The following is a 25643-nucleotide window of genomic DNA, read 5'->3' as shown; positions in this document are numbered from 1 at the left end:
AGTACGCTGGATTTTATAAGATATGTGCGTCCCGGGGCTTTAGGCGCGCCGGCGTACAAGGGCCCTGCGCGCGTACATCCGGAAGGATGTACGCGCGCGGGCCTTTTAAAATCCGCCCCAGTGTGCACTTGCATCAGGAAATCAGATTAAGGATTCTAGATCTAGATACCTGCTCAGCAACCCCAAACATTCACTTTGTTTCAAAGGATGCCCCACTCCAATTGAGCGGCTTTTCTCTTTTGGAGAGGTGCTGCATCTACTTTGTCTGTCATTCCTCCTCCTCTTCATATGATATGCTTGATTTCTGGTCCTTTACAGAACCTCCTGATATTGTAAGCCGCAACGGAGGAACCCCACCACGAAACATTCCAGCCAGTAGTACAGCAGAACAGGTGTGGCATGGAAGCAGCCAAAAGTAATGTTGAATGATGGGTGTAGAATATCACTAAATATGAATAAGTAATACAAAGTTAACTCAAAACTGTTTATAGTTAACCCTGCATAAGTAGCTGTTTATAAAGGACTGTGGTATTTTGTTCAGAAAGAGGTGTTACATCGGTGCAGATTATTATTCTTGCTCTATTATATCAATATTTTGCAGAAGACAAGCTAGTACTGAGGGCCCAATTTCAGCATTTTCATCCACTGTCACTAATATAAAGACTGACAAATGGCAAACCAATTACAAAAGCTCCGGTGACAACAAAAAAAAAAAAAAAAAGGAAAGCATGATTTGTCTGTTTCTGGGAAACAAAGATGGAATTATAACTTCATAAATGCTAAGGTTTGCCACTCAGTTTGTAAAGAGAACTCATCTTGTATTTAAAAAAATTTTAATGTTTAAATTATAACTCCATGCATTAATATTTTGTTTACACATTCCCATACAGCCTCATGATAGTCAATGAGGCCCTAGGCTGAAGAATCACTGAACTTACATCAGATCCTTAAATATTTAATTTAAAATGCCACAAAATGATTTAATTAGGGAATAAATGACCATCAGGGTAAGACAGCAACAGGAAAATTGGTTCTTACATGCTTATTTTCGTTCCTGTGGTTCCACAGATCAGTCCAGACGCCTGGGTTTATGCATCCTTGCCAGCAGATGGAGACAGAAAAGTTTCACTGACACTGCCTTCATAAAACCCCAGTGCCACCTGCAGTTCCTCAGTATAGATCTGTACCCAAACAAAAAACTTCAATGCAAAAGTATAAACATGTTAAATCAGTTCACATAAGACTATTACAGCTGAGCGGGTGACTCTCCACCTCCAGGAAATGGGCAGGTTCTGGACTGATCCGTGGTACTACAGGAACGAAAATTAGCAGGTAAGAACCAATTTTCCTTTCTCTGTACATACCCGGATCAGTCCAGATGCCTGGGATGTACCAAAGCCCCCTGTCTAGGATGGGACCTGAAGAATCCCGCTCACAGAACACTTTTGCCAAAAGGAGAACCTGGATCTCCCAAATCCAGATGATAGTGCCATGCAAAGGTATGCAATGATTTCCAAGTCGCTGTTCTGAAAATCTCTTAAGGAGATACCAGTTGTGCCGCTGCCCAGGAGGTCGCCTGCGACTGCATCGAATGAGCACGTAAGCCCTCTGGAACCTCCCAACCAGCAGTAATATAAGTGGAATCAATAGCCTCCTTCAACCAAGGTGCAATAGTAGCCTTCGAAGCCTTGAAACCTCGGTTCGTACCACTCCACAAAACAAAGAGGTGATCGGACCTCAATAAATCATTCATCATCTCAAGATAGCACAAAAGAGCTCGAACATCTAATAGTTTGAGCTGCTTAGCGAGTGGAACGGATGCCTCTACCGCTGGAAAGACAGGAAGCTCCACCATCTGGTTCACATGAAATGCGGAAACAAATTTAGGCAAAAAAGAAGGCACCGTCCTTAACGAAACTCCCGAGTCCAAAATTTGAAAGGGAACCCAACAGGACAAAGCTTGTAACTCCAAAATCCGCCTAGCCGAACATATTGCTACGAGAAAAAACACTTTGAGAGTCAAGTCCTTCAGTGTCGCTCTCCACAGAGGCTCGAAAGGCGCAGCACATAGACAGCGGAGGACCAGATTAAGGGTCCAGGCTGGACAAACTGGAGGCCGCAAATTCCTCGTTCCTCTGAGGAACCTGACCACATCCGGATGAGCTGAAATAGTGGAATCCCCAACTTTGCCCCGAAGGCAGCCCAAGGCTGCCACCTGATCTCTAAGGGAATTCTGAGATAAGCCCTTGGCAAAACCTTCTTGCAGAAAAGACAAAATATCAGGAATGGAGGGTGTGGACTCCATGAGCAGTACACCAGGATTCAAACACCTGCCAGACTCTAACATAAGCCAGATTAGTGGCTTGTTTCCTGGCTTGCAACAAGGTGGTAACGACAGAATCCAGATAACCTTTACACTTCAATCTCCGCCTCTCAAAAACTAAGCCGCTACACAAAAGTGATCGGCCTGGTCTGAAAATATGGGGCCCTGACGAAGAAGGTCCTTTAGATGCCCGAAATGAATCGGGCTGTCCACCGCCATGTTGATCACATCCGCAAACCATGCACGCCGCAGCCACTCCGGAGCAACCAATATCACTTCCCCATGATATCTCTCTATGCGACGCAACACTTTGCCTACCAGCGGCCAAGGAAGGAACACAAAGTAGAACCCCCTGAGGCCACGGCAGAACTACAGCATCAATGCCTTCGGCTCCGTGCTGCCTTCTTCGACTGAAGAATCGAAACACCTTGGCATTCTGACAAGTTGCCATCAACTCCACATGAGGAGACCCCCCTCACCCCCGACTCCTAATCAGCTGCATCGCAGCTTCTGACAATTCCCACTTGCCTGGATCTAACTGACTCTAACTTAGCAGACGTAAAAAATGTTCAAGCGGATTTTCTAGGTCAGACGCAGCTATCCGCTCTAGATGGGACTCCACCCAATGAATCAAGACTTGTGCTTCCTGAGCTACCACCTGAATCTTGGTTCCACCCTGCCTACTGATATATGCCACTGCCGTCACATTGAAAGAATCCAAAATCGAGTGGTAAGAACTCCCTCAAGGCAAGGACAGCCCTGGTCTCCAACCGGTTGATAGACCATGCAGACTCTTTTGCAGACCAGATACCCTGGACTGAACGACGTTGACAAACCACCCCCTAGCCAGATAAGGTGATAGTGACAACCAACACCGGCCTGTTTGGGACCTTGAGATCCATCCCATGCAAGAGAGTGGGAGTCTGAAGCCTCCAAGATAGACGCTCCCTGGCCGCCCCCTCGAGAGGTAACAGCAAGTGAAATTCCTCTGAGCTTGGCTTCCAATGGGCCAGAAATGCCCTTTGCAGTGGCCTCATATGGAAAACACCCAGGGAACTAATTCCAAGGTTGAAGTCATCGAGCCCAGGACTTGTAAATAATCCCACTCTGGGAACTCGGAACTGCAACAACCGGCAAACGCGATTCTGAAGATTGAGTATTCTCTCTCCTGAAAGATACTCTTTACCTATCAGTGTGTCGAACCTCATGCCCAGGTACTCCAGGAACTGAGTCTGAGTCAAATACCTCTTGGCCACGTTCACAACCCAGCCGAGAGACTGAGGGACTTAGAGTACTCTGCGGACCAACTGAAGACAGAGTTTCCAACTTTGCTCTGATAAGCCAGTCGTCTAGATAAGGATGTACTAGGAGATCTTCCTTCTAAAGTGCCACCGCTACCACCACCATCACCTTGGTGAAGGTGCATGGGGCTGTGGCCAGACTGAAAGGAATTGAAAATGTTGGCCCAGGACCATGATCTGAAGAAAAACGCTACAAGTGGACTGGAATGAGTAGATAGGCCTCCGTGAGATCCAGGAAGCCAAGAATTCCCTCTTGCGAACCACTATCACAGAATGCAAAGTCTTCATCTGGAAGCGGAGAACTTTGAGGGCGGCATTCACCGTCTTCAAATCGAGAATGGGCTGAAACGTGCCCTCCTTCTTTGGGACCACAAAATAGATGGAACAGTGTTCCATTCAAAGCTCCGAGGGAACCGGAATGACCACCCCAAGACCTGGAGACATGCTAGTGTCTCCCGCACCGCCACCTGCTTGCTCACTGGCCCACAGCGGGAAATTAGAAAAAGATCGCAAATGGGCCAAGCAAATTCAGAGAACCCACTGGTCCTTCCTGATCTTGGCCCACTTGTCGTAAAACTGAGTCAAGTGACCTCCTTTAATAGGAACAATGGCGTTGGCCTCGCCTCACTGTGAAAACTTGCCACCGGCTGCAGATCCTCCCTGCAGCTCCCCGAAACGGCTTTTGGACCCAAAAGGACTGCCCCCAAGAAGGACCCTGAGGAGAATGACCTCAGAGCCAGGGATGGCCCACGCTAGCCTGGATCTAGCGGAACGGAATAGAGACCGGGCTTGAAAAAAATATTTTCGTCTTAGGCTTATCTTCCAGTAAATGTAGTGGCTTATTCTCCCCCAGAGACAATCAGCTGCTCGAGGTCATCCCTGCACAACAGACTACACCTTTGAAAGGCAAAGATCCTAACTGCATCTTGGAGGAGAGGTCCGCTGGCCAGTTATGCAACCAGAGCAATCTTCTGACTGCGACCGCCGAAGCCATAACCCTAGAGGACGTATACACCAAAACAGAGAGAGCATCCGCCCAGAACGTAACAGCTGCTTCTATTCGCTTGACCCTGTCCGCATGTTCTCTCTACTTCAGGAGGTCCTGCAGCTGCTGCACCCAAGGAGGCACACCCGCTGCATGAAGCTTGAACAAATCACCGCACTAGTCCCAAAGTGGAGACCTCAAAAATCCGCTTGAGGTGCACCTCCAACTTGCGGTCTTGCATACCCTTCAACGCTACAGAACCCACAAACGGGAATAGTAGTCCTTTTAGTAACCGCGGACACTGCCGCATCGACCTTAGGGAGAATAAAACATTCCAAGTCCTCCTCTTGAAGTGGATAAAGCTTCCCCAAGGTCCTACTAACCTTTAGAGTAACATCAGGCGTCCCCCACTCTGCTTCTCCCAACTTCCTAACCAACTTATGGTACGGGAAGGAAGCCCGGGGACCTCTCACCCATCAAGGCCAGGGTTCGCCCCTTCTAAATCCGAGTCACTTTGGGGCATCTTAACACCCAGCACCTGAAAGGCCAAAGGGAGCAATACATCTAGTTCCTCCCTTCGGAACAAGCGGACCCCTCCTTTGTGTCATTGGACCCAAGACTAGGGACCACTGGATCATCTCCCAGCAAAGTATCACTGGTTGTGGGATCATCCAGATCCGCCGGTATCCCTGGTTCAGGCTCCTCACCAGATTCCCGGGGAGCATCGCTGGAGTGATCAGGGCCATATCTGCCAGAATGGTCTGCTGAAGGAGAATCAGGAAACCTCTGAGCCGGGGGCAACGGAGACCTGACACCCAGTGCCAGCCTGGAGCCAGACTGTGATTTCCCCCCGATCAGTGCCTGAGCAGACCTAGTGACTCCACGGTCGGGCTGTTTACTGGCCAAAAAGGCCTCATGTAGCAACAAGACAAACTCCGAGAAAAACACTCACTGCCCCAGCCCCCTCAGGGCCAGAGGCAGCATCAGGCAGACCTGTGATTTCCTCCCCCAACCAACCGACCCTGAAGTCAGAACGGGCTGGGGACAAATGTGGCGGACCCTCCCCCACGGCACGGGAACAGCCACCGAAAAATCCAAAATGGTCGCCATTCCCGCACCAGAGGAAACAGCACCCTGGACAGAGCCACGGCCTAAAATAGCTGCCAAATCACCAGAACAGCAATGCAGTTTTCCGGGCAGAGGAGCCCTCCCTGTCCTTCGAGCAAGCGGCACAGAGGCCAGCTCTGAGTTGCGAGTTCGCCAAGCCACAGGCTCGGCCTGCGGTACCTCGGGTCATGCTTGGGGGGGGGGGGGGGACCCACACCCACGTGGGAAGGCAGAAAGACTGAGAAAGAGACCCAAAATAAAGCAGCCTCCCTCTCAACAGAGCTGATCTTACCAGGAACCAAGGAGGAACTTGCCCACAGAGCTGTGCTGCAATCTGCCTTACACAGCCCTTTTTTTTTTTCCCACCCCTAGTAAACTTTGTCAAAAAAGAAATTTGCACTGAGACTTAAAATCTGAAGAAGAAAAAAAAAAATGAACAGGTTGTCTCAGAAACAGGGGAACCAAAAAAATCCCCAAGGGGCCTGCAGCAGACTAGGTGGCCTCGTGAGGAGAGGGATCTATACAAGCAGATGCACACCCCATGGGTGCACAGACGGGCTCACAAAAGGGTAATAACCCCTGGCCCGTCCACCTCTACCGGATGGAGTAGGACCCACAAGGAATCCTAACAAAAAATAAAGAACCCCTGGGAGGAAAGCTCAAAAGAAAATTTGTGAAAGAAAAATTGCAGAACTGCAGGTTCAGCACTCTATGCCATCTGCTGGACACAGAGAAAATACTGAGGAACTGCAGGTGGAACTGGGGTTTATGAAGCAGTGTCAGTAAAACTTTTCTCTGTCTCCATCTGCTGGCAGGGATGCATAAACCCAGACATCTGGACTGATCCAGGTATGTATAAGGAATGTTCAATAGTGCTTTGCTGCCAATAATAAAATGCATGAGATGCTTAACACTTCAGAAAGACATCTGAGTTTTGATGTAGTTAGCAACACAACTGATTTCAATGCCTGGACACTTCATACATAATAGTTGCTGAAGTAGGCAGAGGCTAAATAGGCAAGACTATCATGATGCATATAGAACCTCAATAATACCACGCTGATATTGAGCTGCATAAATTTAAATAGCACTACAAATAATTGGTACACTTGGTATTCTTTAAATCATTACAATATTTGCTACAATGTGTTTGTAGGACCTTTCCTCACAGAGTCAAGACCTTTGCCAGGCTCCCTCTCATGGTAATTGGTCCGTTTTACTTTGTATTTTTTCCATTTTTTTAAACATTATTTTTAAAAACTCTTTTCTCATTTTTTCACACCATTTTCCTACAAACTCAATCCCACGCTTGAAAGTCAGTCACTTTTCAAAAATTAATACGTTCATGAACAGTACTTATCTGTACATCCCAACGCGATCGCGTTTCGGACCCGCCTTCTTCAGGTCCTGCTTCAGGGGAAAATTTTTTAGTATTATTCAGTGACACCACATAGTCCATAGGAGAAGTTAAGTAGCTATTCTTCAATCCTCTTAAATTTCATATCCGCGATCCCCGATACGCGATTCTATCGGAGAATCGCGGGGACCGCGATTCTATTGGGGATCGCGGATATGAAATTTAAGAGGATTGAAGAATAGCTACTTAACTTCTCCTATGGACTATGTGGTGTCACTGAATAATACTAAAAAATTTTCCCCTGAAGCAGGACCTGAAGAAGGCGGGTCCGAAACGCGATCGCGTTGGGATGTACAGATAAGTACTTTTCATGAACGTATTAATTTTTGAAAAGTGACTGACTTTCAAGCGTGGGATTGAGTTTGTAGGAAAATGGTGTGAAAAAATGAAAAAATGAGAAAAGAGTTTTTAAAAATGTTTAAAAAAATGGAAAAAATACAAAGTAAAACGGACCAATTACCATGAGAGGGAGCCTGGCAAATGTCTTGACTCTGTGAGGAAAGGTCCTACAAACACATTGTAGCAAATATTGTAATGATTTAAAGAATACCAAGTGTACCAATTATTTGTAGTATTGTTTACAACTGGGGTACTTGGAATACAAAAAGTTTCAGAGCCTATAGTGTTGTGATATAAATTTAAATAGCAACATAAGAATATTTTCCAGAAAGGTTAAATTACTGTACAATATCTGTGTTCATTTTTCCTGCAGGAAGCTGGTGTTTATAGTAAAGTTTGGTATGCATCTTCCTGTGATCGCAAAGCTGCAGAAGAAGCATTGTACAAATCAAACAAGGTGAAAAGGAGTCTTGATATTAAGGGGCCTATGCCCTAAAACTCATGCAAGTCAATGAAATTAAGCATAGAGAGTACATTTTGCCTTAATGGGCTGTGCAGTTTTATCGTGTTAAATTTTTACTACATGAACATGGCAAAAAAAGCACTGTAGGGCAAGCCAGCCCACTTTTTTGAGCTTCAGTCGCAGTAGAGCAAGAGGAAGTTGGCTCTCTCCTATCCCAACAGGATGTCTTCTGCTAAAGGAAATAGGGACATACATTCCCTTCATCTTATGGGGGGAGGGAGGGGAATCAAGGTAGGTACATCCTTGATCTTGGGGCACCAGAGCCTCTATTTAATATGCAAAAAGGGGGGGGGGGGGAGGGTAAAATCCCCTTTGCTAGCCAACCTGCAATGAAAGGGCCAGTTAGCATGTAGGATTTTAAGACTTTCTATGCATGCATCTGATACAAGGTATGGGCTAGATTTTTACCCTTTACTAAGCACATATAAAAATAGCAGGTGTAAAGAGCATACCATGCTATTTGCCTTAGGCTCAGTAAATCCTGATACATTACACTCCCTCATTTACATGTGAGGTTAGACAACCTCATCAATATCAAGGAACATCTTAACTTGCACATTAAACTTAAAAGGCCTATGCTGTGAGGTATTTTAATTTTAATTGCTTTGTATAAATCATAAAGAATTTTATGGAGTAATATCAAGCTACTCAGAACAGTATGTAAAGTTTACAAAACTATGCAATATTTTAATTTTATTTTTTTTTACATTAAAATTAGGATGGTTCATTCCTTGTACGAAAAAGTTCCGGGCAAGATTTGAAACAACCATACACATTAGTGGTCTTTTATAACAGAAGAGTTTTTAACATCCCAGTGCGGTACATTGAATCAACTAGACAATATGCAATGGGAAGAGAGAAAAGTGGGGAGGAGGTAAGTGTACATAAGAAGTGTCACAGTGGCTCAGACCAAGTGTCCATCAGAACTAATATCCTTTTTCCCCATAGTTACCAAGCCAGGTCATTTGGAAGTAGCCAGCAGATAATGGGTAATCCATTCCTTGTTGCTTATTCCTAGAAGTGACAGTCCCCATGTTTACCTAGCTAGGAGGTGCTAATAGACCTGTCCTTCAGGAACTTGTCAATTTATTTATTTATTTATTTATTTATTTTAAAGACCTGGCAGTTTTTTTTCCACCCCTGTTTCTCTTTTCCAAACTGAACCACCATAACTATTCAGCCTTTCTTCATACAGGAATTATCCCATACCCTCGCTGTTGTTACCCTTCTCTTTACATTTTCTAGTGCTGCTGTATTTTGAAATGTGGCAACCAGCACTTTATACAATACTGACAGTGTGGGTGCACCAAAGATGTATTATTCATTAAAAGTTATTTTCTATTCTTTTACAAATAGATTAGAATTTTTTTAACCACTGCTGCATATTGACCTAAGGATTTCAATGCATTGTCCACAATGAGTCTCAGGTTCTTTCTCAGAGTGAAAATCGCTAACATGGAATCCAGCATTGGATATATATATATATATATGTGCATGTTGATAAGGCTATTACCTATTCTGCTCAGATCAAAAAAAAAGTGCGCCCTACCCGCACATTTTTATGCTCAGAAATTAACATCTCCCCAGAGCAGATGTTATATATATATATATATATCACCCCCCCCCCCCCCCCCGGGTGTTATCTTCAAATGATCCAAGACAGTCCATTTCAAGTGGTCAAAACTATGATGATACTATTCACAGTGTGATTATATATATATATACATACATACACACACACACACATATATATATATATATATATATATATATATACACATTGAATCATCATGAGGAGTTTTGGAGTTTTACTTTAAAGACCCAGACACCTTTGGGCCTCAACGAAGAACTGGATTGGATGTCATCCTTGTAAGATATACGGGATGACATGTTCTAGCGTGTAGTCACGGGAAGACCAACGTACTGTCGTGACAGCTGATGATGACGCGTGATTGGACAGTTTAAAGGACATCATAGAGTATAAGGATGTCAGTGATGTTAATGCGGTTAAATCGCTATAAACTTTACGCGGAGGAACATTTGGGATGGTGGAGAAAGAATGCGCTATAAGGAATCGGTAAAGCTCCCGACGGAAGAAATAAGGTTGACACCCCCTGAGGAAAGACCGCTGGTCTGAAATGTGGCCGCATTGGGCCGACGGTAAAACCATCGAATGAACGTCTGTTTTCAATGTTTTCAGAGAGAGCATATGTTAAATCAATATTCTGCAGTTCTATTGTAGCTACACTCTCTCAAAGGTTTATAAAACCATTAGTCAAAAAAACAAAAATAATCAAAACATTGTTGGAAGCCTTAATTCACGCTTAATTAAACTTTAGAGAGAGCTGACTGAGAGCTGACTGAGGTTAAAGCTCAATTAGCTTCAATTACAAGTATTACACCCACATTGCATTACTCAGAAATTAATTCCCCAATATCACAGAAAAACCAAGAGTCAAGAAAAGGAGATTCATTAGGCTCAGGTAGGCCCCACAGTCACCCATTCTTGTCAGATGGGCAGCCAACAGGTACACCCCCCCACTCAAACAGGTCATTAAGAAATTCTTTAAAATCCAGGATTACAGTGGGCTCTGGTAGAATTAGACCTGTGATAAGGAGACACACAATGTACCAGATGCAAAAAGAACAAAAAGCCTTCTCTATATTAAAAACTAATGAAGTTCTTGAGAAAAACATTGACGTGTTACCAGAAATGAGAAAAAAAAACACAATGCATGCAGAATTTCAAGTTCCATAACCAAAAGAAAAATCTAATTCAGATAGATAACTCTGTCAACAGTGGCACAACCGCAAAAGGAATGAGTGAAGTGAATAACAAATCTCAACCAAAGTCTCATAAGGAGTCCAGGAAAAGCAATAACCTTAAAGAGAGTACCTGGAAGGCTATGACCACAAATGCTCATAGTTTGGGAAATAAAATCCCAGATCTACAGGCCCTAATGACAGAGGCAGAATTGGACATTGTTGCTATCACAGAGACATGGTTCACAGAATCTCATGAATGGGATACAACAATACCAGGCTATAACTTGTTAAGGAAGGACAGAGTGGATAGAAAAGGGGGAGGTGTGGCTCTTTATGTCAGAAACAACATCCAAGCATCTGAGCTGCAAGGAAGTTGGGGCAAGGAAGAAGCACTATGGGTTGACCTAAAAAAAGATGACGGACCATCCATTTATATTGGAGTGGTTTACAGGCCTCCAAACCAAAAGGAAGAGCTGGACAGAGATCTGGTTGAAGACATCCATAAGATAGGTAAGAAGGGAGAAGTGGTGATCGTGGGTGACTTTAATATGCCAGATGTAGACTGGAAAATCCCATCTGCAGAATCTAAAAATAGCAGAGCGATAGTGGATGCCATGCAAGTATCTTTGTTCAAACAAATGGTGTTGGAACCCACGAGAGAAGGAGCTATTCTAGACTTAGTGCTCACTAATGGAGATAATGTCTCCGATGTCCAGGTGGGCACCCACCTCAGCACCAGTGATCATCAAACGATATGGTTTAATATCACTAAAAGAATAGGGAAAAGAACCACAAAGACCCGAGTTTTACAGTTCAAAAACACAGACTTTGAGGAAATGGGGAAGTACCTGGAGGAAGAACTAAAAGGATGGGAGAATGAAAGAGATGTGGATCAGCAGTGGACCAATCTAAAAGGAGCAATCACCAAGGCAACTGCTCTATATGTTAGAAATGTAAAGAAAAGCAAAAGAAAATTGAAACCTATCTGGTTCTCAAAGGAGGTGGCTGACAAAATTAAAGCTAAAAGAACAGCATACAAGAAATATAAAAGTTCCCAAAGGGAGGAACACAAAGAAGAATATTTGTATCAACTGAGGGAGACAAAGAAATTAATCAAGTTGGCAAAAAGTCAAGCGGAAGAGAGGATTGCCAAGGAGATAAAAAATGGTGACAAAACATTTTTCAGATACATCAGCGAAAAGAGAAAGGTCCAAAGTGGTATAGTGAAATTGAAAGGTGGTAATGATCAATGTATGGAGAGAGATGAAGAAATGGCAGAAATATTAAACGAATACTTCAGCTCTGTGTTCACTAAAGAAGACCCTGGAGAAGGACCATCTTTACACAACAAGAAACTGGAGGGAAGAGGAATAGATGAAAATCCTTTTACAGAAGAGAATGTATGGGAACAGCTAAAGAACCTGAAAGTGGACAAAGCCATGGGGCCTGATGGGATTCATCCAAGGATACTGAGGGAGCTCAGAGATGTTCTGGCGGGTCCGCTGTGTGACCTGTTCAATAGATCCCTAGAAACAGGAGTGGTACCAAGAGATTGGAGAAGAGCGGTGGTGGTCCCGCTTCACAAGAGTGGGAACAGGGAGGAGGCTGGCAACTACAGACCGGTCAGCCTCACTTCGGTGGTGGGAAAAGTAATGGAGTCACTGTTGAAAGAGAGAATAGTGAACTATCTACAGTCAGGAGAATTAATGGACCAGAGGCAACATGGATTCACCAGGGGAAGATCCTGTCAGACAAATCTGATTGACTTTTTTGACTGGGTAACCAAGGAATTGGATCAAGGAAGAGCGCTCGATGTCATCTACTTGGATTTCAGCAAAGCTTTTGATACGGTTCCGCACAGGAGACTGGTGAATAAAACGAGAAGCTTGGGAGTGAGTGCCGAGGTGGTGACCTGGATTGCAAATTGGTTGACGGACAGAAGACAATGTGTGATGGTAAATGGAACTCTCTCTGAAGAGAGAGCGGTTTTAAGCGGTGTACCACAAGGATCGGTTTTGGGACCGGTCCTGTTCAATATCTTTGTGAGCGACATTGCGGACGGGATAGAAGGTAAGGTTTGTCTTTTTGCGGATGACACTAAGATCTGCAACAGAGTGGACACGCCGGAAGGAGTGGAGAGAATGAGACGGGATCTAAGGAAACTGGAAGAGTGGTCAAAGATATGGCAGCTGAGATTCAATGCCAAGAAGTGCAAAGTCATGCATATGGGGAGTGGAAATCCGAATGAACTGTATTCGATGGGGGGGGAAAGGCTGATGTGCACGGAGCAGGAGAGGGACCTTGGGGTGATGGTGTCTAATGATCTGAAGTCGGCGAAACAATGCGACAAGGCGATAGCTAAAGCCAGAAGAATGCTGGGCTGCATAGAGAGAGGAATATCGAGTAAGAAAAGGGAAGTGATTATTCCCTTGTACAGGTCCTTGGTGAGGCCTCACCTGGAGTACTGTGTTCAGTTCTGGAGACCGTACCTTCAAAAAGACAAAGACAAGATGGAGGCGGTACAGAGAAGGGCGACCAGGAAGGTGGAGGATCTTCATCGGATGACGTATGAGGAGAGATTGAAGAATCTAAATATGTACACCCTGGAGGAAAGGAGGAGCAGAGGTGATATGATACAGACTTTCAGATACTTGAAAGGTGTTAATGATCAAAAGACAACGACAAACCTTTTCCGAAGGAAAAAAATCAGCAGAACCAGGGGTCACGATTTGAAGCTCCAGGGAGGAAGATTCAGAACCAATGTCAGGAAGTATTTCTTCACGGAGAGGGTGGTGGATGCCTGGAATGCCCTTCCGGAGGATGTGGTGAAGACCAGAACTGTGAAGGACTTCAAAGGGGCATGGGATAAACACTGTGGATCCATAAAGTCAAGAGGCTGCCAATGAAGAGTGGGTGACTCGCCAGAATGACGGCTACTGCCTGGAGTCAATACCCTTATTAAATAAACATACACAGGCTTACTGTGACTCCAAAATCGCTCTAAGCTTCAACAGCAAGAGGAAATGTGGAAAAAAGGATTCACACTCACAAAGAGGGGAGTAGCTGGCTTGTTACGGCGGTTACTACCCCAAATCAAATAAGCCTGATACTTCACTTTCAATGCATATACAGCATAGTTCTCTGATTCAACGGCAGGGGAGAAGAAAAACTGATACTTCACACATCCAGAAAAGAGGGTTCGCACTCGCAAAGCAGGGAGTAGCTGGCTTGTTACGGCGGTTACTACCCCAAACCAAATGTGCCTGATACTTCACTTTCGATGCATATCCAGCATAGCTCTCTGCTTCAACGGCATGGGAGAAGAAAATCAACCAATAAGGGCTGTATAACAGTCTGGGTAAAACAAATAAACATGGGTGCAGATTGCTTAGTGCGGCGGCTTCTACCCCTAACTAATCAAGCTAGATATTTCACTTGGATGCAGCTCCATCACTGCTCTCTACATTAAAGGTGGGGGTGGAAGGGAAATAGAACCAAGAGCTAAGAGAAACAGATAAGTATGAGAGAGAAAATTTGCGGGGCAGACTAGATGGGCCATTTGGTCTCCTTCTGCCGTCATTTCTATGTTTCTATGTTTCTATGTTTCTAATTGATAAAAAATAAAGTCGGTGGTGGATAGTTCATGATTATAAAATCTAAGCACGTTACCAATTGGTAATGGCTATGGAGTAGTATATGAAACTTTCCACTTCTTCCTTAAAAAATCTTTTTCAATTTATGCAGACAGAACCTTTTCAATATACACAGCAAAATCACATGGTATGGAGTTGCATTGAATTTAATTGGAAAAATTGATGAGTAATAACATAAAAGGTGATTATAATTGAGTTTATTGGTTAATTTACACTGTGGATCCCTCCCATAAGATCGAATCTGTGTGTTTGGGTGGTTTTTTACTGCATTATTGTTGGCAGTTTAATGAACTATTGTTATAACTAATGGCATGCCCCCATTTAGCAGGATATCTAAACAAGTTCTAGCATCACCAGGATCAGGTAGTCCATATTTCGGTCTAATAAGTGCAAGATCACCACCTTTATGAGCTAATGCTCAAAGGTTATTATTAGTTATTTTATTCTAATTTCAAGTGGAACCATGTTATGTTAAAGTGTATGGAGATAAAACTTAAAATTTTGCATGTAAATAAAATGCATACATTTAGTTTTTTTTTAAACAGATTAAGCTTACAAATGAATTGCTTAATATTATTTATAGAAATTGAGGTTTTAACATTATTTCTTTATTTTTCCTCACTACAGCGTTTTGACAGTGTTGCCGATATGATACAGAACCATCAGCGCAATCCCCTCGTCTTAATTGACAATCAAAACAACACAAAAGATTCCACTAAACTGAAGTATCCTGTCAGAGTCTCTTAATAGAACTGAAAATGCAGTGTCCCACTACCCAACTCGCAAGGATTTTTACATTTGTCTTAATGTTATGTGAAGAACAGGGGCCAAAACAGCCCCCACCAGAAATGATTTGAAAACTTTTCAAAAACTCTTATTAGGGTGAGGCTGGACTAAAGCTCAGTTCCCAAGACTTACAAAGAAAATTTGTGGTTGGGGGATGGGGAAGGAGGTTCTGTTCACCAGTCAATAACGGCAGCAGTTGATACCTCACATAAAACACTTGCATGTGTTTTGTATATTGCTCTTTGTATAGATTTCTTTTGTACTAAAACAGTAAAATTAAATAACTGCATGTATTCATTATGAATAAAGATTTCAACAAATGGTTTACTCAGTATTCATTGGCACCAGAGCTTTCAATATTTAACAGATAAGGAGCATTCATGCCTGAAACACATACTTCTTCATAAGGAGCATCTGGCACTGTACATAAAGGCCATCTTTTATCACAGAGACGGGCACCTGAAGCAGCGTTTCATTCATGCAAAAAAATCATAAAAAGGATTTCACATGTGCTATATCAAAATAATGCAAGCGATCACTGGAACAAAAATTATAAGCTCTCAAGTCCCTGCCCTAATCATACTGGAATACTTATTGCCACGTGTAGCACTGCATGTGTCCAGCAGGACTATTATTTTATTTATGTATTTATTTAGCGTTTTTATATTGAATGCTGACCAAAGCGGTTTACAGTGTATTTAAAATTAAAAAGGGAGATTAATTAAATTCAAATAAAAGAAAATAAAAATATTAAAAAGAACAAACCAAAAAGTGTATATTACTTTTAACCATTCATCCAAAAAACCCTTCTGTTACACAAAATTTGAGATGACTATTTAAATACTGTCTGCACAAGTGTTATTCTGGGCAGACTTTTAATGAGATGAATATGGTACCATAATGGGCTTTGGAGATGCAAAGACAAAATTTCCTGGATTTTGAGACTGCTTTAAAAAAAAAAAAAAAAAAAAAAAGTACTGTCCTTTCTTGAAATGCCTGTTTGTTCTGCTTCCCTGAAATAAGAGCTGTGACAGATTTTTATTTTACAATACGCAAGAGGCATTGCTGCTATATTATCTGTAATATAAGCCAAGTAGTACGGATGGGCTTTCAGGAGAAACTAAATAGAAAATGAGACAATTTCCTATTTCATTTTGGATAATTTTCACAACAGGACATCATCAGAATCTTATTTTGTTTTGAAAACAGATTAAAAAAAAAAAGTCAGCAATCATGCCTAGGCCAAGGTCCGAAGTAGGCCCAAAGGAGGGGCCCTTCTCAACACTCAAGTATGACTTCAGCGCCTCAGCCTAGGCCTGAAGCCTGGGCCTTAGCCATGGCCCAAGGGGGGGGGGGGGGGGGTGTGAACTCTTGCAATTTCGGTGCAGCGAAGCAATCCGACTTTCCCCTGTTCCCTCCCAGTCCACTCCAATTAAGGAGTGGACTGGGAGGGAGCTTCCCTAGCCCCCCTCCCCTGCCTAACCTTCTTTCTTTCTTTATTTTTATTTATTTATTTAGAGCTTTTTTATACCGGCATTCATGATAGGATACCCTTCCCCTATCCTCCCCACCCCCTAAAGCTAACCTACCTTGCCAGATTCTTCTTTTTTTTTTTTTTTAATTATTTGCTGCTCCTTGGGAGCAGAAGAAATGTGCCATGGCCTATGCTCATACGAGATGCCAGGGGCTTGGCCTAGGCCCTGGCCCGATGAAGGAGCCCAAGTAGAGACCTGACCAAAGGCCCAGGCCTGGGAAATTTCCTGATGGACCTAAAAAGGAAGTTGATCTATCAAAGCCATGAGGTACACAAAAGATGCCCCCCCCCCCCACCTATTTACCAAATGAACATTGTGTCCTAAACCAGGCCCAACAGCAGGGCATCGACCCAGGGTCAGGCCCAATGCCCAGACCTTGGGGATCTCTTTCATCTTTCTTTTTCAATAAAATGACACCTTCCGTTTGGGAAGCACCGGCACATCCTCCCCACTGAGGGCGCCAATTTGATGTATGGCAGCTAAGGGGAAGATTTTATAACATGCACGCACCAGCGAGCACGTTATAAAATTAGGTGTCTGCATGCACATGTGCGCCAGATTTTATAATCCGCACACGAAAGGGGGGGTGTGAACTTTTGCAATTTCTGTGCAGCGAAGCAATCCGACTTTCCCCTGTTCCCTCCCAGTCCACTCCAATTAAGGAGTGGACTGGGAGGAACTTCCCTAGCCCCCCTCCCCCGCCTAACCTTCTTTACCCTTCCCCTATCCTCCCCACCCCCTAAAGCTAACCTACCTTGCCAGATTCTTTTTATTTTTTTTTTATTATTTGCTGCTCCTTGGGAGCAGAAGTAATTTATGCTCACCAGCTGGCTGCTGGCACACGCTTCCCCAGGACAGTGGCTAATGGCCACTGTCCCGGCCAGCCTCCGTCCTGGCCCGCCCCTTTAAGGAGGTCCAGCAGTTGTACGCATTCCAGAGTTTACACGCGTGGCCATGCCCCTCTGAAAATTCCCGCAGTGCACGTAAACCCCAGGATTTACGCTCGCAGGCCTTTTAAAATCCACCCCTAATTGTACTGCCATATGTCAAACTGGCACCCTGCACTGGGGAGGATGCAGCGTTAACTCTGGCACCTCTCAAGCAGACAGCATCATTTTGTCAAAAAAGAAAGACAATCTCCCAGGCCGGGGCCTGACCCTGGGGTGAGGCCCAAGCATTGGATCCTAGCCAGGTCCAGTACAGAGGCCCCGGCGTAGGTCATAGCAACCTCACCCTAAGCACCTAGCAAGGCCTTGTCTGCGGATCACCCCCACATTGGGGAAGTGGGGGCCAGGGAGGTTCCTGGCCCCTGCCTTTTTCTCGGTGAGAGAGATGGGTTGGGGGCCCTGGAGACCCTGGGAGCCCCCTTTTTTCCCTTTGTTTTTTTTTTTGGGGGGGGGGGATGTCAATGTTTATTTAGTTTTTTAAACTAAAGAAACAAAAACATTACACAAAACAGTTCATGAGGAAAAAGCTCCCCCCCCCCCCAAAAGTGTCCACCCTTCCCACCTCTACCAATTAATCCCATCTGCCTCAATCACTGCCTGATAACTTTAAAAACACAAGGGAACATCCCTCCTGGTACTTATGAACTTTATACTCCCATCAAATGTCACATTTGTAGGTACTCTACTTGGAGTAGCAGTCTAGTGGTAATAAGCAAGGTTCCAATCCCTCGGCTGCTCCTTGTTGCTTTGGGCAAGTCGCTTCACTTTCCATTCCTCATGTGCAAACAGAGCCTGATTTACTAAGCTTTTTCCCCCCCCAGAAACAGAATAGGAGAAAACCTTTAGTAAATCTGTCCCTTAGATTAGTAAGCCCTATGGGGACAGGAAAACCTACACACTTTGAGCTAACAATGAAAAGGCATAAACTAATCTAAAATGTATTATATCATTTTGAGAGGAAAGCAAATTTAAAGTGAAAATCCCCATTGCTCTTCTGTTATCAGAGAACAGGGCACAAGAACATCCAATTCAAAATGCTGCAGTGCTTGAATTGTTAAAATAATCAGTGTATGTAAGAAAGAGCTTGAAAATGCATACATATAAATGCAACACCAACATAGCTAGAATATATTTTAATATTATCCCACAAACATTTTAATATTGTTGACAAGGAATGTTTCCCATTTTTTTGTATTAACTCTGCACATGAATACAAGTTGAATATTTTCCACTATGTCCATTCTTAGGTTCAGCACATTAAACAATTTTTATAGTTCATTAGATTTGTAACAAAAATAATTCACTATAAAAGTAGACAAACTGCAGGTAATTAGTAAAAGGATCAGGTGCATAGCAATACAGTTTAAAGCATTCACATATGGCTTTCTTTAAACAAAATTATGCAGAAAAACATAGCCCTAGTCAGACCATGTTCTACAAATACATACAATGTAAACTGTTTCACATCTTTTAGGCACTTGTTAACAACTGTGTTCAATCCCTGAAAATGAGTCAAAAGCCATGTGACAACCTGAAATTAAACCAAGTAAGCTAGGACTGACCAGTGTTGTAAAATAGTTCTTATGTACACAGCATGAAACAGATTCCCACCCTATCACAGCAATCTGTTTCAATTCAAACAGGAAACAACGGTTGTGCAATGTTCATGGCAAGTAACACAGAAAATATGTACATACTTACATTTCTTTGTGAGCACAGATGCCCTGATAATTTACTGAATTGTAAACTGTACAACACAACACAAAAATTTAACAGAAACCAGGAGACAGTGTACCAGTTATGCTATCACATCTCCATTTAAATCTGAAACACCAGGGGTTTTTTGGGGGGCGGGAGGGGGGGGGTTTCCTAGGGAAGTAGTCACACTTTACCCTACAGTTTTATGCTTTGCTTATATTATTTCATATACAAAACATGTCTGCATATTCCATTTAATGTATACAGTTCTATTCTCAAACAGACCATGGGATTACACTAGTAAATTCCAGTCTCTAGTGGCTTCCATTAGATGGCGTTGTCCATGCCCAACCCAATCATCCTGATTGTCAAATGCCCTACCACAAAACCAGCAGCTAAATTTAGCTTTCAGTGTATTACAGGAGATATTTTTTACAATTTGATAATTATTTTTGCTAGTCTTCTTCAGTGTTAATTTTAACACAAACCTCTCTTTCACAGGACTCAGTGGCTTTAGCTTTCTGTGCCTCTTTGATGGAAATTGCTCAGTAGCCATTCCAGAAGAATTATAGGATGCAGGATCCAGAAGTGCGTTAATTGTTCTTTCTGACAATAAGACTTTCAGAACATGACCTTTGAATTTAGCAATGGTTTTCATTACATTTACTACTTCAGGAACATCTGCATCAGGATGGTTCAACACCACAACTGGTTGATTTCTTCGAGGACATTTCACAAGTTGAATTGAGCTGAAAGGAAGAAGCCTTAGTGTTTGCAGAGTGTCTTTTGAAGCCATTAGACGGGGTGCGACAGCTTCATCAATGTCTTCAGTCTGGTTCTTTCCTTTACACTTTCTATGCAATGTTCTTTTTGTAGGCGGTTCCCACAAATGATCCTTAGATGTTCGTTTCACACGCCTATTTCTCAGCGTAACCATTTCTTCAGAACCGCTTATGCCAGTTTTCTGAAAATTAGCTTTGTTTTTTGGAATGCTGTTCCCAAAATTCAATTTATCCTTTTGGTTGCTAGAACTGTTTTGCTTGCAAGCAGTTATTTTTCGTGTGGAATCAGTTGAACATCTTGGCATCCAAGTCGCTATACGTTTTGTATGAGATTCTTTAGGAGGTACATTATATCTTGAATTGGAGCTTACCAAACAGGCTTTCTGTGGTATCAAATTAGTTGGCAAGATTAAGGCATTGTTAGAAGAAATAATTGCTGACTTGGTCTCTTGTGCAAAACTATGAAGAGACTGCATGCCATCTAAATTTAGTGAAGCTATGGAATTTATTTGGGACTGATTCTTTGAAACAGTAGGTAACCCAAAAGATGTACTCTTCACAATTTTCAGAAAAACTTTTTGGTGCATGCCTTCGGTTTTCTTTGGTTGTGAATTCCTATTGAAAGCACTACCTTGTATAAAGTTGTTTGTAGGTACTGAAGTACTATTTGCTGCAACATATTTCAGAATAACTGGTCTACCATTTGGTAAAAGTGCATAAATAGACTGCTTCTGCTGAGTTTCTTGACACTCTTTCACTGACTGTAAGCTATCAGATATCACAGCTTGTGTCGATTTGTGTTGTATAACACTCATGCCTACAGGTAATTTTTTTACTAAGGTAGGAACAGTCGCCATTTTTGCAGAACAGATTTCCTCTGAAGTTGTATCAGCTGAATTTTTAACAAACCGTCCTTTCAGTGCCATGCTAGTTACCGAGTTAGCTATGGATGAAGCAGAGTTGTTAAAATCAGTTGCTGTAGAACTACTAAGACTGCTTGCATTGTCCATTTTCACTGTCAACTTTGGAGTAGGTGATATTTTACTTTGTTGGTTACAGCTATCACTACTGAAAACTTGAGAATGATTTCCAGTGATATTTGCAACTGCACCAAATGTCCCACTGCTAAATGTCAGGACCATGCCAGGGCCCCCTTTTACTGTATGAGCATTTGATGAAAGTGTTTCACCTGAAACCACTTGTAATGCTGGCTGGTTAGCAAGCTGCAAGGGTAGAAGAACTCGTTTTGTTGATGAGTGAACTAAGAATGCATTGCTCCCTTCTGACACTGTTAATGGTTTCATTTGTCTTACTTTTAAAGAGCTTAAGTCACTGGGATTTTTTACATTTACACAAATCTTCTCATTTACCAACTGTTGTGTTAATGCATCAGGCTGTGGCTTTTGTAATGCGCCAATCCTTGAAGTTTGGGATAATTTGTCAGTTTCTTTTGAACTATGCAAATTTGCTGGTATCTGTTTTTCATAATATTTGTTTGAACTTGCTATACTACAACTTATGTTCATGTCAGGTTTGGTTGTGGTTGATAGTGAACTTGATAGACTGTCTGTTGCTATTGGATATTTTGTATAGGAAACTGTGTTGCCAGTTGACAGAAGATTCAGTGTTGATGGCCTCATCATTTTAGCTACTGGAGTAGAAATGTTTTGATCCACATTAAGTTTTCTTTTCAGTCTATTCTTCAGCAAACAGTTTTCTTCTGGAAACAAAATATCAGAAGCCTGTTCATTTTGTAAGGAGAAAACAGATGTAATTTTTGGCATAGTGTGTAAACTAGCATGATCAAGAATGGTTTCTTGCAAGTTAGATTTTATATTACAGGTTTCAGATACCGGTTTTACAACAGTATCTTGATGTTCTGCCATGAAAGATGTTTTTTCAGCATCACTCTCAGAAACAGAAATTAAGTTGACATCTGTAATGTCATCTTGTCCATAAGCCATACTGTTTTTTGATGGTAATGGCCAAGAGTCATCATGATTCCTGTCTTTCATTAATGGGGATCTAGATGATGCTGACTCAATGTTTACACTGCTTTTGTGAGGAAGTGATTGATTAGAGATAGATTCTTCTTTAGCTTTATCAAAGGTGGGGTTCCAGTCATCTGCCATTACAAAGTAATTGTGAATAGATTCTAGCCCTTGGTTAAAACTTCGCCTTTTTGCCATAAAAGACAATTTTTCAGTATTACTCTCAGATACAGAACATAAGTTGCTAGTTGTAATGTTTTCTTGTGTATCTGCTTTACTAATTTTTGATAGCAATGGCCAAGAATCAAGATTCCTGCTTTCCATCAATGAGTATCCAGATGATGCGGACTCATCTAACTGGCTCTGGGGAGAAAATGACTGGTTAGGTTCACATTCTTCATCAGATTTACTATTTGTGGAGGTCCTGTCATCTGTCATTACAAAGTAATTATGAACAGATGCTAACCTTTTGTTATCAAGGCTATCATCCAAAATGTGTTTTTTAGCACAAGCTGTATTTTCTCCAGCTTTCTTTAGCTGTAGTTTTTGTTCCATAGGAAAGGGCATTTTCGAAGGTTCCTGATTATGTGTACTTATAAATTTGGAACATAAATTCAGTGAGTGAGTCCGAGTAATCAAATTTGCACCTGCGGTAGAGTTACTATTTCTAGTTTCTGTCTTCTGTGCCAGTGGTGTAGGTGAGCATAGCTGAACTGCAGTTGACGATGTACCTTCTTTTACAGTCACAGGAAAAGACAAAACACATGGAGATATAGCTGTAGCAGATGAATTATTTTTTTGCATCTCTACATTTACTTTATCTGAGGAATGAGCATCAGGTATTGAAACAGATAAAGGATGAGATGGTTTATACTGCTGTATATGCAATTTAATAGCATGGGCAGTTGCACCTGAAGAAGAGAGTCCATGAGGTCTAGAAGTAATTTTTGAAGACAAATCAGTAGAACAATCTTTTACTGCCTCCGGCTGTAGCTCAGATGTATGCAAATCTTGTTTGTTTGTTGGCAACAGTTTTATTACAATGTGTTGTCTTCCATCTACCACCTTAAACCCCATAAATTTAGCACAGTAATTTGCTGGAACTGATATTTTATTATTCTTCACCATGAGCACTGTGGGTCCATGGATTGCATCTTTCAATAAACTTACACCAGAACCTTGTCCATCTCCTTTATTATACTTTGTGGCAGTAGCCGAATGAGTATCTCCATCCCTATTTCTTACAAGTAGATTATGCAAAGTCTGATTTTTTTCTTCCTTTACTTTGAACACTTCCATTAATTGGCTTTGATCTTCAGAACTATCATCACCACTGTCCATACTTCTAAGCGCAAGCCTATTTTTCTCTACCACTGTTCCTGCTGCAGTATTGATGTTCTTCTGTCTCCATAGAACCTTTTTGGATGCTCCTGTTTTGTAACGACTCAAAACAAGCTTCAGTCCGGATGAAGTCTTTACTAGTCGTTTTTCACAACTGTCCTTGTCAAGCTTATCTTTTACATACAGCTGATCTCTGTGCAAGGCTACAACATGTTTTAAAATGTAATCCTTCCGTGTTGCACTATAACTGCAATACTGACAACTGAAAGGGTATGTTCCAGTATGAACAACAAGATGTCGTTGAGACTCTCCTTTGGTAAAACTGACATGACTGCATTTACCACACTTATACTGGATTTCATTGTGTCTGTGAATATGCTGAACAAATGTGCCCACATCCCGAGTAGAAAACTTACACTTTTCACAACGAAAATGCCCATTTACACAATGTGCTAATGTGAAGTGCTTTGTCAAATCCAACAAGGTATACAAATGTTCATCATTACAAATTTCACATTTAACTAAAGTACTTCGATGAGTACGACGGTGCTGTTTAAATGACTGAAAATCATTTGCTGAAAAACTACACATCTCACAAGGATATAAAGGCAGTTCACCATGATGCAATAGCTGAAAATGTTTCTGCAGATCATTTGGGCTATATCTAGTGGTACCTTTGCACTTTGTACAGCAGAAATTAAGTATTTTTGCTGTTGTGTTGACTCCTTCTTCTCCAGCTTGCCCTTCCAGTTTTACTTGAACATTATATCCTCGATGACTTCCATTTACATTTCTTGCTTTTAAAGATTTTCGTGCTGTCTGTGGCTTATGGAGATACAACTTTGTGTGTCCATCAACATGTTTTACTGCTACTTTATCAGAAATAGTTACCTTTGGCAATTCAATTTTAATATTTTTCAGTTCATATAAAATGCTTTTGTCTGGAAATGATGGTTGGTATATTACTGGAATACTAGAATCATCACATGTTCTGATCATATCATCTGGTTCACAAAATGTTGTAGCATCATCATCCAAAAGGGTAGCTTGTGGCTCAGTATCAAAACAAGACTGGTCTTTTCCAGCCTGCATGTTTTAGAAGTTCTTTTGAAGACGCTACAAAGTCACTTATTTATGCAGAGGAGGCTGTGGTACAGATACATTTTTTTTTTGAAAGATTCAAATGCTGCACTTTATTTACCTGCAAATAAAACAAACTTAACATTAGGGCAATATAAAAACATTACCTACAATATTTAAAGATGGCTTTAGTCACAAATTCTACACAGTGCAAGACATTTCTTACAAAAATAGAAAATAAACAATGAAACAATGTTCAGGCGTGTAAGTGTTAAACAAAATGTATAAACTCAGAAAAAATGAAACATTTTCACTAAAAAGATGAGGCATGTTCTGAATAGCACTTGCAAAACCTAGAAAAGATTATGCACAGAACACACATGTATAGGTCTCATTTATACTCCTGGATAAATATACAACTTTAAGAATTCTCTCTCAATACGTGAATGTGCACCCATTCACACAGCCATCCTAGTTACTTAGCAGTGATATAATCAATATTTTATGTGATTATATAACATATTGCTAAGGAGACATATGTGGGTCTTTTACAACAATATATTGTTAAAATCTCATAAAAAAGAATGAGTTGGAATACTGCTATGTGAACAATTTAAAGTCAAACTTGAACCAGACAAATTCCAGCCTGCTTCGCATCTAGATTTGAAGATATTTGATGCAAGTTCATTAATAGACAGCAATCTGCATCAGATTTCTACATAGAAAATTATCAGGTAAGTTTTTTTTTTCCTTTCTGCTACATCAGTCCAGAATGATTAGGTTTATCCCCACTTCCAGCAGATAGAGGCAGAATTTTTTTTTATGACATCACCTCTACTATTTATTCTATGAACAGAACCTGAAACTGGAAAAATTACTTACCTGATAATTTTGTTTTCCTTCGTGTGAACAGATTGACTCAGGACCAATGGGCATAGTGTACTCCTGATAGCAGATGGGAGACCGAATCAGATTACAAAGCTGACGTAAGCCTACATATATATACCCGTGCAGGAAGCTCTGCTCTTCAGTATTCTCCTTGAAAAGCAATTGCGGATATGTGTGTGCT

General features: G+C 41.8%; 2 protein-coding genes across 17 annotated transcripts in view; one reads left to right on the top strand and one right to left on the bottom strand.

The window, feature by feature from the left end:
- BLNK (B cell linker) overlaps positions 1-15524 on the top strand; it is a 307813-nt gene extending 292289 nt beyond the window's left edge. For all 6 annotated transcript variants that reach the window (XM_029609959.1, XM_029609960.1, XM_029609964.1 and 3 more), the window contains 4 exons: positions 319-392; positions 7846-7929; positions 8714-8869; positions 15042-15524. In XM_029609959.1, coding sequence (XP_029465819.1) covers positions 319-392; positions 7846-7929; positions 8714-8869; positions 15042-15161 — 434 coding nt within the window. In that variant the 3' untranslated portion in view covers positions 15162-15524. The remainder of the gene's footprint in view (positions 1-318; positions 393-7845; positions 7930-8713; positions 8870-15041) is intronic.
- Positions 1-25643, bottom strand: part of ZNF518A (zinc finger protein 518A) — a 142796-nt gene that overhangs the window by 63828 nt on the left and 53325 nt on the right. For 5 of the 11 annotated variants that reach the window (XM_029609954.1, XM_029609953.1, XM_029609957.1 and 2 more), the window contains one exon: positions 18799-24695. The exons of 3 other annotated variants lie outside the window; for them this stretch is intronic. In XM_029609954.1, coding sequence (XP_029465814.1) covers positions 19673-24586 — 4914 coding nt within the window. In that variant the 5' untranslated portion in view covers positions 24587-24695 and the 3' untranslated portion in view covers positions 18799-19672. Of the gene's footprint in view, positions 1-169; positions 446-18798; positions 24696-25643 lie in introns of those variants that run through there. 3 more of the 11 variants (XR_003857874.1, XR_003857871.1, XR_003857875.1) reach the window with 1 other exon arrangement.

Source organism: Rhinatrema bivittatum, chromosome 7, assembly GCF_901001135.1.
Source record: "Rhinatrema bivittatum chromosome 7, aRhiBiv1.1, whole genome shotgun sequence".
In the NCBI taxonomy this organism is placed as follows: domain Eukaryota; kingdom Metazoa; phylum Chordata; class Amphibia; order Gymnophiona; family Rhinatrematidae; genus Rhinatrema; species Rhinatrema bivittatum.
Note: the sequence above shows the minus strand (reverse complement) of the source record. Positions and strands in the feature narration are given on the sequence as shown.